Source organism: Heteronotia binoei, chromosome 18, assembly GCF_032191835.1.
Source record: "Heteronotia binoei isolate CCM8104 ecotype False Entrance Well chromosome 18, APGP_CSIRO_Hbin_v1, whole genome shotgun sequence".
NCBI classification, from domain to species: domain Eukaryota; kingdom Metazoa; phylum Chordata; class Lepidosauria; order Squamata; family Gekkonidae; genus Heteronotia; species Heteronotia binoei.
This window is the reverse complement of record NC_083240.1, coordinates 49,647,252-49,660,554: the sequence shown is the minus strand read 5'-3', so window position 1 is coordinate 49,660,554 and position 13,303 is coordinate 49,647,252. Positions and strand designations below refer to the sequence as shown.

The following is a 13,303-nucleotide window of genomic DNA, read 5'->3' as shown; positions in this document are numbered from 1 at the left end:
TGGTTCTTCACCAATCTCAGATAACTGGGGGGCAGGGGGTGTTGCAGTGCTTATTCATGACTCCTTTTCATTCAGGGCACTCTCTGCCCCAAATATACCCAGCACTGAGTGTGTTGGCCTAGTGTGGGAGGCTGAGGAGAGTTTGGCTATCTGAGTGGTGTACCGACTGCCTAACGCACCCCCAGAGAGCCTGCCTGCCTGCTGGATGCTGTATCGACCTAGGCTTTAAACTTCCCCAGGCTGTTGGTCCTGGGAGATTTCAATGTCCACGTTGATGATGCAGCATCCGTGCAGGATCAGGGCCTGGTGTCATCCATGGAGACACTAGGATTCATCCAGATTATATCGGCTCCCACTCACCAGACTGGTCACACGCTGGATTTGGTTTTTGGGGCTGGGATAACATTGGATCTGATAGCTGTAGATACAGTTCCATGGTCAGATCACTATACCCTGAAAGTCCGACTGGACCTGCAGCCCTTCTCCTGTTTAGGCAGCGAGCGAATTTATGCTCACCCACAGAGCCAACTGGACCCTGAGCAGCTTTGGGAAGCTCTGCGGGATCCAATGCTCCCTGGCGAGTCGCTAGATGGCTCACTATGGCCATCGATGACATCACCCCCCGCACCCTCTGAGCTGCCGCACCAAAGTAGCCCCATGGTAAACCCTGGAGCTGCAGAGGATGAAATGGCAACTCAGAATGCTAGAGCAAGAGTGGAGGCGCTCTTATGACTCTGTCGGGAAATTCTTCCTAATGTTTAGCCAAAAACTGTTTTGATTCAATTGCAACCCGTTGGTTCTGGTCAGACCTTCTGGGGCAACAGGAAACAACTCTGCACCATCCTCCACAGGACAGCCCAAGTACCCAAAGATGGTGATCATATCACCTCTCAGTCATCTCCTCTCCAGGCTAAACATACCCAGGTCCTTCAACCTTTCTTCATAGGACTTTAAACAGAGGCTAGATGGCCATCTGACAGCAATGAAGATCCTGTGAATTTGGAGGGAGGTATTTGTGAGTTTCCTGCATTGTGCAGGGGGTTGGACTAGATGACCCTGGAGGTCCCTTCCCACTCTGTGATTCTATGACTTGGTCTCCAGACTCTCACCATCTTCGTTGCTCTCCTATGGATACGTTCCAACTTGTCCCTGGAGGTTCCTTCCAAGGCCATGATTCTAAACCAGGGACTCAGACCTGGACCTGGATAAATATGGGGTTTGTATCAAATGTTCAGGTGCATGTGCACTGAAGGTAACAGGAGAATTCCCCAATGCACTTTTTTTTTAAGTGTACAGTGTGTATGGATTATACCTGCATCCACTGTAACTTGTGAATAGGGCTAGTGTAGTGTTGAGGTTAGAAAGCTGGACCAGGTTCTTGGAGACCCGGGTTCAAATCTCTAGTCTGTCAAATTTTTCAGGGGAACCAAGGACCAGGCACCTTGTCTCAATACTAGCCTACCTCACAAGGTTGCTGTGAGGCAAAAATAGGGAAAGGAAACCCTTTCCCATGGCCTTGGGCCCTCAGCATTAACAGGCACCAGCTAGAGGTGATCCTGTTGTTATAATACTGAGCTGTGAGCAGCCTGGAGAGTTGGCACAGGAGGAAATAGAAGGCAAAAGAGGCTGAAGCATCAGCTAAGACAGGTTCTAACACCATGAGGTCTGGCAATCAGATTGGCCCTGTCAAGTTGCTGAGGAAAAGCTCACATCTAATCCAGAAACATCTGCAGCCCTCCCAATCGCATAGGTGGAATCACTGTAAAGTCAGGAGAACATGACATGAAGACTGCCCTCTTCCACATGGAACAGAGGAGCCCAGCTCAGATGCTTCCTGGTTTGGGCACCACATTCCTGAACTCTGCAGGGCAGAAGAGCCGAAGGCCAGGGAACTCTCTCAGAGATGAGAACAATGACCATTGAAGAGCCTGGGAGCCCTGATCTAGGATCGCAGATTAGGTGGACTCCTTGGAGTTACTTTGGGATCAAAACAGAATGGTACTCTCCAAGATCTGAATAATCTTATGAGCAGTCAATGTGATACCGTGGCAAAAAAGGCAAATTCAATCCTGGCTATAGCATCAAAATCACAGGTCACAGCTCTGCTGTACATGGCCTTGGTCAGGCCACACCTGGAATACTGTGTGCAGTTCTGGAGGCCTCACTTCAAAAAAGGTGTGGACAAAATTGAGCGGGTGAAGAAGAGAGCAAAGAGGATGATCAAGGGCCTGGAGGAAAAACCCTCTGAGGGAAGGCTGAGGAGGGCCTTGTGAAGGTTCAATCTGGAGAAGAGGAGATTGAGGGGGACATGATGGCTCTCTTTAAATATCTGTATAATATAATGGGTTCTTAGGCTTTGAAGAGGCAAGGTGGAAGTGATAACAAGCTTTTTATTGCATACAGCATGTTAGGTGGCTGCTCTAACAAGACTGAGAACTGGGCCAACAGGGCCAAACTTATATACATCTCTGGGTCCCGTGCAAACATGGTATTGGGTCATTCAAACCGGCAGGGGCTTGTGATTGGTCACCAGATAGTCTAGGGCTGGCCCTGGGTGGAAGTGATAACAAGCTCTTTGTTATGTACAGCATGTTAGGTGGCTGCACTAACAAGACTGAGAACTGGGCCAACAGGGCCAAACTTATATACATCTCTGGGTCCCGTGCAAACGTGGTATTGGGTCATTCAAACCGAAAGGCTTGTGATTGGTCCAGGGCAGCAGGGATTTGGATCCTGCTGCCCATTGTTCCCAAGTCCCCAAGCTCAGTCCGTATGGCTCCGATGAGCCAGGCAGGAACACCCAAGACTTCAGTTGAGTCCAATACATTAACATAACCTTGATTCTCATACATAACAATTTGAAAGGCTGTCATTTGGAGGAGGGCAAGGAGCTGTTCCACTTGGCAGCCAAGGACAGAACCTGAAGCAATGGGCTCAAATTACAAGCAGAAAAGTACCGGCTGGATATTAGGGGAGGGGGGTGGATTATGGTCAGAGTAGTTCAGAGGTGGAGCCAGCTGCCTAGGAAGTTGGTGAGCTCCCCTTCATTGGCAGTCTTCAAAACGTGGCTGGATGATTATTTGTCGGAGATGCTTTAGGCTGATCCTGCATGGAGCAGGGGGCTGGACTAGATGGTCTGTATGACCCCTTCCAACTCTATGATTCTGTGTGTTCAAAGATAAGGGGCAGTTCTGTAAGGAGACAAGATGGTGGCCTCAAGCAACAGACTCAGGTGGGGCTGGAGTGACCGCTCCCCTGCATCAACCTACTCATCTTACCTTTGCCACCCCTTCATTTCATCAGGTATTTTTAAGCTCAGTGCAGAAAGCTCTGCTAGGAGAACAGGGATTCCTGAACTCTCATGGGATGAGGGGGGGGAGGGTAATCTAAAATACACCTGCAGGTAAGCATTCTGGGGAAGTGTATTGGTTTGTTTTTGCCCGCTCATTGGATAGAGAGATATTTACTCAGAATTCTCCAGAAGAGTTCAAAAAGACCAAGCCCCTTCCAAACCAAGTCAAGGCTAATTCCAATGGCGGCCACCCTTAGAGGCTCTGAGGATTATACAGTGAGGCATGTGAAGTGCTTTGAACACCAAAAATGTAACACAGACCTTAAGTGTTGTTATCTGTCAAAGCAACATACCTTTGCAATCTGTGGGATGCTCGGAAGCTTGCTAAGCCCTGCTAAGGGGATTCTTTCATGTAACGTCTTTGCTTTTGACCTACAAAAGGTTAAAAAAGAGAGAGAAGAAAACGGGAAAGAAAAATGAGAGAGAAAGAAGGAAATAAGCCATGATGGCACTGAGATGTCTCTGGACTCTGATGATAACACACATACACACAAAATGGGGATTGTTTCTGTAGAATTCACCATAGCAAGTTTTGCCAGTTATTTAGTATCATTGTGAAACTTGACAAAACACTCAGGAGGATATTTTGTAATCTCTGTAATGGCTGCCATCTCCTCATTTTTTAACTCCCCCCCTTTTTTTTTTTGCTTGGGGACTAGGAAGATAAGTCAGGCACTAGGTTTTCATTGGTCTACAGAAGGCATGGTGTCAAATGTGGTTGATACTTTCCAATAACCTAGCAGAGATTCTGATGTCTAGTTTCAGTGGGCTTGGCTGTAGATCAAGCAAATGATGCACATTAACAAAGCCATCTTGAAACACTAGGCTCAGAATCCAGAAACAGATCTTGAGGGGAGAAATCTCTGCACCCAACTCTACGCACTTCAGCCTCTCCTAAAAGGAGTCCTGATGGGTCAGACAGACGGTTCAACATCCTGTTGGTCAGCTGGATGCATTAAAGGTCCAGTTTAGCCATTTTTGTTTCCTTCCTCTCTCTTCTAACGCCCTGAAGTATCCCACAAATCTACAGGATCTTCACATTCTCTCTCGCTTATGTACCAGGTCCTACACATCTCCTAATTTTGTGGAAGTGATGTGGTTTAGGCTTACCATCTATCCATGTACAGCAAGTAAATCCCCCCTCACCCCATTTCTCACTCATGAGATATTAGAATAATAGAAGCATAGAGTTGGAATGGACCTCCAGGGTCATCTAGTCCAACCCTCTGCACAATGCAGAAAACTCACAAACACCTCCCCCTAAATCCACAGGATCTTCATGCAGCCAGATGGCCATCTAGCCTCTGTTGAAAAACCTCCAAGGAAGGAGAGCCCACCACCTCCCGAGGAAGCCTGTTCCACTAAAGAACCGCTCTAACAGTCAGGAACGTCTTCCTAATGTTGAGTTGGAAACAATTTTGATTTAATCTCTTAGACACTTCGGAGTGGAGGGCGGGATATAAATCCAATATCATCTTCATCTTCTTCTTAATTTCAACCCAATGGTTATGGTCCTACCTTCTGGGGCCACAGAAAACAATTCCACACCATCCTCTAAATGACAGCCCTTCAAGTACTTGAAGATGGTGATCATATCACCTCATCATATTGAGGTGTTGAAGAAAAAATGGCCAGAAGAATAGCCTTCATAGTAACCCTGTAGGAACTTCCTCATCTGATAATCTGACAGTAATGAAGATCCTGTGAATTTAGGGGGAGGTATTTGTGAAGTTTCTTGCATTGTGCAGGGGGTTGGACTAGATGACCCTGAAGGTTCCTTCCAACTCTATGATTCTACGATCTCTTTATGGCATGGCTCATTTTGTAGGAGGAGCTCCTTTGCATATTAGGCCACACATCCCTGATGTAGCCAATCCTCCAAGAGCTTACAGGGCTCTTACTACAAAGCCTACTGTAAGCTCTTGGAGGATTGGCTACATTAGGGGGGTGTGGCCTAATAAGCAAAGGAGCTCCTGCTACAAAATGAGCCCTGCTCTATGGCATTCACAGCTGAGTCTAGAAAAAATACTGGGAAAATGACATCACATCCTCTCCAAATCTCACCCTTCCCAGTTATCACCCTGAAAATCTGGTATTTGTTGAGGCAGTGTTGGCAGTCCTACACTGATTGTGGTTCAACAACCACCACGGCCACAAATGGGCTTGCTTCCTGCAGCTTTAATAGTTGTGAAGCATGGCACAGGCACTGCCAAGATGCCACTGTAGAAGCAGGAGGATGAGAAGAGGGCCTGGGATTAATGCAGTTCTCTCGCCTCTTCTTCCACCTCTGTTGCTGAGCACTCTGCTCGCTGGGAAGTGGGGGGCCAATTCAGCATCTCCAGGAGAGGGGGCAGAACCTTTGCTGGGACCTGCTTATCCATGCAATCCCCTTGCTGGTAACCCCAAGGTAATCTGCACCCTGGTACTCAAGACGAGATGAAAGGCCCATAACCGAGTGAGAATATAACTTTTAAAAAATCTTTTACAAAATGCACCACTGAAATGGTCTCATTTGAAACCCTACCTGAGTATAATCCGCAGGTACTCAATCCCATCTGCCTCTTCACATTTAACTGACAGAATCAGATTTCCCAAGCTGCTGGCTGTGCAGTAAAAATTCAAATGATCCTAAGAATAGAAGGGAGGTGTTAGTGGAGCAAGCGGCAGGCCAAGGGAACAAAACTTCCTTGATCTCCACTCCCCTGCCTCTCACTCCAGCACTGGCCCCTCAACACCCAGGAGGAATCACCCACCAGTCTTCAGAAGTGGCTTAAGAAGATCTTGCAAACATGACAGCCATGGTGAATCTCAACAACAGCTGTCACTTACACTTGGCTCAAAATATCTGATCTTTGCTGCCTGATAAATTGTTTGAATCTCAGCATTTCGCCCCTAGCTTCCAGGGACAGTCCTACGTTTCTAGTCTTTGTTCAGGATCATTGTCCTGAATTTTGTCTTTGGGGATACTTTGTTTTTGTGGATCCCTATTGCTGGCATTCTCTCAGGCTCAGCCCCCTCCCCTGAAGTTCACTCTCTGAATGTGTGGATGTATGCAGATAAAGTGGAAATGACTGGCCAAGTTTTGCTTGAATGTGGACTATATAAAAGCATACATGCTAAGTATATCCATCCTTTGCTAGAGAGATGTCACGGCCTTTTGGACTCCAAAACTAGAAATATATTGTTAGCAGACTCTAATCCCCAATTTACATATGATTGTGCCAGATTTCTGGTGGCTGCCAGGAGAATTTGTGATGATTTTGTAAAGGAGGGACTTTGAAGTTGACCGTTTTTATCCTTTTTGTATATTTTGAAATTTCGCAAAACTCCCTTTTTAAAATATTTTTATTCTACTGTAACAACCATGCCTAAATGTTTGAGTACTTTGTACATCAGATTTGAATGGATTGGCTTCTTAAATTGTTTTTACTGGTTATGTACCATAATAATAAATAATCTGAATCATGTCTGTTTTGCACATGCACATATAAATGCATAGACATGTACATAAATGGCCAATGGTAGAAAATAGCACACCATTTCACACATAATTGCTTAAGTGGGCTTTGTCCAGGACCAATAGTTGGACAGATTTTGTTTTTCAACAAAAATAGACATGAAAATGGTGTCGGCTGTGCTGTCACAGAATATACTGGAACCACCACAGGTCTTTAGGCTATGTGCTTTAATGCAGGTATAAGAACTGCCTCTGCTTTCATCTGAGAAACAGCCCTCTTTCTTATAATCACTGAAAAATTAAGAACTTAATTGAACTGCTGTGGAGCTTGCTTGGTCTGCGAGCTGGTGTGGCATACTGATGAACTGATTTTGCCACACTTTCGGAAAAAATTAAATGCTTGGACTACATGTGCCAGTAAGAAACAGTGTACTTAATAAAATATGCATGCTCCAAGCTGTACGTCAGATCCTCCATAAGGGCAGTCCGTACCAGAATATGTGAGCACTGGTCTCGTCTGAAAAATCAAAAAATAGAGGCTCCCCTCTGCCAACATTTTATTGATGCCCATCATTCCTCTAATGATTTCTCTTTTTTAGTGTTGGAAAAATTTGATGCCCACCCTTTTGTTTGAACAGATATTCAGAAACACTTACTTAAACATGAGCGTTACTGGATACATAAGTTAAAGACAATGATGCCAATGGAACTTAGAGTTTTGACTTAGTAGTATTTTTGTAAAGTATAGTTTTGGGTTCTATTAATATTTGAAATATATTAACTCTTTTGTCATTATAATGATATGATAAGGAATTGTAACAAGGAAATTATCTTGCATTTGTAAAAGACCATGTCATATTGTTGGTTGTTATTTGAGAAATTGTAACAAAAATTGTACCTCTTTAAAACAAAGCAATAGGGACAGCTGCAACAATTTGAGTCTGTAACCTTTAAGGAAGGTGATGCTAGTAAGTTTCAACAGAGGGAGGTTTTCAGCTGAGATACTTTGATGCAAGTTCAATAGCAGAAATAATTAGACTGGAGTCCCCATTGATTAAAATACGCTGTTTTAGGTGAGTAGGTGGGTAATGGTAGGTTGATTTTTGTAAGAAGGACAGAGTTTGACATTAGCTATTTTATGTTGTGTCAGGAGGAGCTGCTAAGCAGTAAAATGCTAAGAGACGTGTGATTGACAAAGGCATGCAGCCGAAACCGGTCTCCGTCCGTCTGAGGCTTTTTTTTCTCCAGTGACTGATGCTCTGGGAGGACTACTTTACAAGTTTGTTCTTGACAACTGTGAAACTGATGTCCTAGGATTCATATGAGGAAATTGATTTTTACCACGCAGTGTGTTTTTTGTTATCAGTGACATTTGTATAACCTATTAACATTACTGTACCTTTAAATGAACACTGATAAAGAATGAAGTTTTCCTGAATGTATATGTGCTGCACAGATTGCTTCATTTTTGTACTGTTCTCTACTTCGTATCCTCTAGTTGTTACTTCTTCTTGAACCCAAGCAATCCATGTACAGCTACATGGTGTTTCCCTCACCTCCCACTCTTATGCACTTCCTTCAGTCCAACTCAGTGCATGTTGATGTGGAAGTCCCAGCATCCAGCATTGCTTAGGCTCATTTCCGACTTACTCTGGGTGAGGAGGACTACCGGCCCAGTCAAACATGATTTTGTGCGTTCCCCTGAGCACTGATCCTCCACCAGCTCAGGGTGCAGGGCATATGTCGAGGGAGCTTTCATCTCCCCACCCACTCTGTTACTCCCGAACGAAATGGTCTGGGGACAAGGACACATGGTCTTCCACAGTTTCTCCTTCCCACACCATTTCAGTTTGAGGCAACAGTATGCAGATGGGGTGGAAGTTCCTTCTGCACTGCATCAGGGTCCCAATCCTGCACATGTGGGAACACCCAAATCACACAGGACTACAACAAAGCTCACAGGCTGGGTCCCCACTCTGTGAACTCCACTTCATGGAAATCCATCCTCACTATCAGTAAACTTCCCATCCACTGGAGAGGATTCCTCCAGCTGGGATCAGCCTGGATCTCCAGTGCAGAAGTAAAAACAGGGAGTGACAAGAGGATCCCTTGAAAGTGACAAGTGGGAGAGCCTGCTCTTCCCAAAACATTTCCCAAGTGTGAGAAGGCTCTTGTGAACACGTCTCACTGACCTTTCCCAAGAAATGCCTCCTGTATGCTCTGGCTTCACCTTTCCATTCCAGCTTGTACCCGAAAGTGCTGGGGCTGGGCTGTTCTTCCTCCTCGTCACAAAGGCTGCTGTCTGAGGAGGTGGGTGTGCCGAGATTCTCTGGGTCTTCGATCCAGTACCCTCCAAACTGGGGCAGGATGATCAAGGGGAAGGGAGCACCTTTCTCTAAGAACTAAGGAACAAATGAAATCACATCATAGAGGCTAGGTTTTGATTCTGCCTCCTCCAAGCAGCAGTGCAGTTGCTTCTATCCACCTCCACCTTTGCAGCAGGTGAAGCTGGCTGAGAGCAACTGGCCCAAGGTCATCAACTGGGGTCTCAGCTCTGTTCTCCCCAGAACTTGGAAGCCCAAGAGGAAAACTCTGAATAGTTGCTAAACATTGAACCTCAGTTATTAAAATACAAGAGACTTTTTAAAGTCAAACAAATCAGTAACACACACACACACACTAGAAGCTGGTTTAGGGAACAAGCTGTGGTCTGGGAGATCCCTGGTTCAAATCTCACCGCAGTCCCAAACTGACTTGCTGGACCAGATCAGATCACCCTGAACTTTATTTTGCACCTTCTGTCTTGATAAACACACAAGTGGAGGGAGGGGGGGAGGACATGCAAGGGCTAGCTGGAGGCACCTCAATTCCATCCCCCTCCCCTACTGTTTCTTCAGCCCCTCCCCTGCCTCTGCCCCTCCCCTCCCCAGGAAAAGCGGACAGAGAGGTGTGGCAGCCCAGCACAGGGCTGGTCCCCTGATGCAGTGGCTGCCAGCACAGGCCAAGGCCGGGTGGGGTGAAGTGGGGTGGGGTGGTCCAGGGGCTGCCGCCTCTGCCAGGGGGTCCAAGCTTCCTGGGAGTCGCTGCTGGGCCTGGCTTTGGTGAGTGGGGCTGCCACTTGCCTGCTGGCAAAGGTTGCCTCTGCCCACTGCCACTCAGCCAGGTAGTGGGAAGAAAATGGTGGGTAGGTGAATGGCATCCCTAGTGTGATGACACCACTTGCACATGTGACCAATAAGTGATGTCATCATATCAGATGACGCTCTAGCATTCACCAACACTCTATGGTGTAGAGGAAATGTTAGAGCATCAGACAAAAGTGGCATCATCACACTGGAGATGTTGATTGCCTCTCCCCCCCAACACACACACATCTTAAGGCCCCAACTCCCACGGGTTGCCAGACAGTTCCTGGTTGTCCACCATTTCCTCAGCAGATATGACCATGGAGGGGTGGGACACCTCCTGGAGTTTTTTCAGCCAAGGTTTGGAAGGTTTGACAATATTGTTGGGGTCGTCTAGCAACCCACAAGAGCCACTGAGACTTTAGTGGACATCCTTAGCATACATTGTACAGCCAGTTTGGTGTGAAAGCCAGTGTGGTATACTGGTTAAGAGCAGTGGACTCTAATCTGGGAGAACTGGTTTTTATTTCCCCCTTCTCCTCCACATTCAGCCAGCTGGGTGACCATGGGTCAGTCACAGTTCTGGAAAGAGCAGTTCTCTCAGAGCTCTCTCAGCCCCACCTCCCTCACAGGGTGTCTGTTATGAGGAGAGAAAGGAAGGGAAATTGTCAGCTGCTCTGAGACTCCAAGTGAACAAAGGGCAGGGTATAAATCCAATCTCTTTTTCATCATCATCTGTTCTTTTGGGGAGTTTCTTCAACCCCCCAATTATTATTTTTTTAAATTTAGGGTTTTTTCTGCAATTTTGAGGTTTACTTCAGGTTTGTAGATAAATCCCTCCACCAGTCTGTCCCTAGCTCATATTTGCAGCTCTATCAATCATAATTTCTGTGGCAATGATGATAAAGTCATTGAGGAAAAGGCTGTATTTCATGACCTTGTTACTCAAATGCTGAGGCCAAATTTGCCATCCTGCCTTCCAGAACCTCCTCTCTCACCTCATCCTGTTTCTTCTGTTTTCTTCCTGTCCTCATGATCCACCAGTGAGAAAGTCACACCCTACTTTCAGATCCTGATCCACAGTTTGAGAACCACTGCTGTAAGGAGGGACACAGGCACCTATCCACTTCTTGACCCAGTAGACGGCAGGTGCTTGCAAGGCACTCCAGTCCCAGCTAACCCAAAGGCTCCACACTGCCTGCCAATCACAGAGGACAATGTTCAACACCTCCACCCCTTTCTGCACAAGGCGAGGCCTCTGGACTTGGGCCATGGCAGAGTCCTTCTGACCCTCAGGCCACAAGCGGCTTTGGGCTAGACCTCATGGAACTTCTTCATTCCGAAGCTGAGGGAGAGTCCACTGGAGTCCCTGGGCCAAGAAGAGGGTGACTCTCCTTAGGATTAAGTTGTTAGAAGCAATTTTTCCCCTGTGAGCACTTACCTCATCGATGCTGGGATATGGGATATAGTCCTCCTGAAAAACATCCAGAGGAAGAAAAGCGTGTCATTCCATTTGGAATACAAGAAGCGGCATTATTAAGTAGGGGATGGAATCAACAATGGTTTTAAAGGATTTTGCAAATTAAACCCATAGTGTGAGTTGTTTTTTTAAAGAAATCCTTCCTGAAGCCAGGACAAGAAGAAGAAGAAGAATTGCAGATTTATACCCCACCCTTCTTTCTGAATCAGAGACTCAGAGCAGCTTACAATCTCCTATATCTTCTCCCCTCACGAAAGACACCCTGTGAGGTGGGTGGGACTGAGAGGGCTCTCACAGCAGCTGCCTTTTCAAGGACCACCTCTGCCAGAGCTATGGCTGACCCAATGCCATTCTAGCAGCTGAAAGTGGAGGAGTGGGGAATCAAACCCGGTTCTTCCAGATAAGAGTCCGCACACTTAACCACTACACCAAACTGGCTCTCGCCTGAGAGAGCTGATCTTCCTGCTTTCTTCATCAGCATACACTTCTCAGCAACATATTTCCAGAGGTTGCCCCTTTGAACAGCTCAGTACAAGAGGAAAGCTGGATTAGGGGCATTCCCCACCTATCCTGTTGATCCCCACTTTTAAAATCAGGGGCTCAGTTTTTCTATCACAATCAAATTTCTCTGCCAGTTTCATCACCTTTATTATGAGTCTGACCATCTGCAAGCAACTAACGGGATGATCCCTGAGGGGAGGGGGGGGGGCTGCGCTCGGCTGCAGCAAAAAAAACCAAAGGAGAGTCTTAGAAAAGACTGTGGCTCTGGGTCAGAAGGTGAAGGATCTGGGCACACAGGTTGTGTTCTCATCAGTGCTTCCTGTTGAAGTCCATGGCTTAGGACGAGAAAGAAGAATACTTCAAATAAACGACTGGCTATGTCGATGGTGTCATCAGGAAAGATTCGGATTTCTGGACCATGGATTACGCTTTAGAGATGGTGGTCTTCTATTGGGAGATGGTTTGCACCTTATGGTGGTAGGGAAAAGGTGTTTGGTAATAGCCTTGCTAACCTAATGAGGAGGGCTTTAAACTAAATTATATGGGGGAGCAAGACAATAATTCAAAGCCTCGTATGATGCCAGAAACTGGGGATAAGAACATTAAAGATTTGCAGAGTGGCGCATACGCTAGGTAATGTTAACTTGCAGGCTTGTATGGAAACTGAACCCTCGGGATGCATAAAACATGGATTCCGATGTTTCTACACTAATGAACAGAGTATGGGAAACAAACAGGAGGAACTGGAAGTAGGGTTGCCAAGTCCAATTCAAGAAATATCTGGGGACTTTGGGGGTGGAGCCAGGAGACATTGGGGTGGAGCCAGGAACAAGGGTGTGACAAGCATAATTGAACTCCAAAGGAATTCTGGCCATCACATTTAAAGGGACAGCACACCTTTTTAAATGTCTTCCTTCCATAGGAAATAATGAAGGATAGGGGCACCTTTTTGGGGGCTCATAGAATTGGACCCCCTGGTCCAATCATTTTGAAACTTGGGGGGTCCTTTGGGGAGAGGCACTAGATACTATACTGAAAATTTGGTGCCTCTACCTCAAAAAACAGCTCCCTCAGAGCCCCCCAAACCTCCAGATTAATTCCCCATTATACCCTATGAGAATCGATCTCCACATAGGGAATAATGAAGTGCTCAGCAGACGTTTCCCTCCCTCTCCCCCCCTCCCCCCACTTCTGGCGACTGAAGGGAGGGATTGGCCTCTGTACTCACAAGTTGCTGCCAACTTCTTAAAAGTAACACAGACACACCATCCCAAGAGGAAGCCTTTCAATCAGAGACTGAAGCCTCTGGAGCTGGAAACGCACATGGCCCTCTGGGGGCGGGGCTTCCCCACGCCGGCCAGCTGACTGGGGGTGGGAAGTAGCCTGGG

At 46.5% G+C, this 13,303-nt stretch overlaps 1 protein-coding gene across 1 annotated transcript in view; it reads right to left on the bottom strand.

Annotated features, from left to right (window-relative positions):
- RAP1GAP2 (RAP1 GTPase activating protein 2) overlaps window positions 1-13,303 on the bottom strand; it is a 382,570-nt gene that overhangs the window by 135,172 nt on the left and 234,095 nt on the right. Inside the window, exons 5-8 of the mRNA XM_060259483.1 lie at window positions 11,376-11,408; window positions 9,002-9,211; window positions 5,877-5,980; window positions 3,646-3,724 (exon numbers count right to left, since the gene is read on the bottom strand). Coding sequence (XP_060115466.1) covers window positions 3,646-3,724; window positions 5,877-5,980; window positions 9,002-9,211; window positions 11,376-11,408 — 426 coding nt within the window. The remainder of the gene's footprint in view (window positions 1-3,645; window positions 3,725-5,876; window positions 5,981-9,001; window positions 9,212-11,375; window positions 11,409-13,303) is intronic.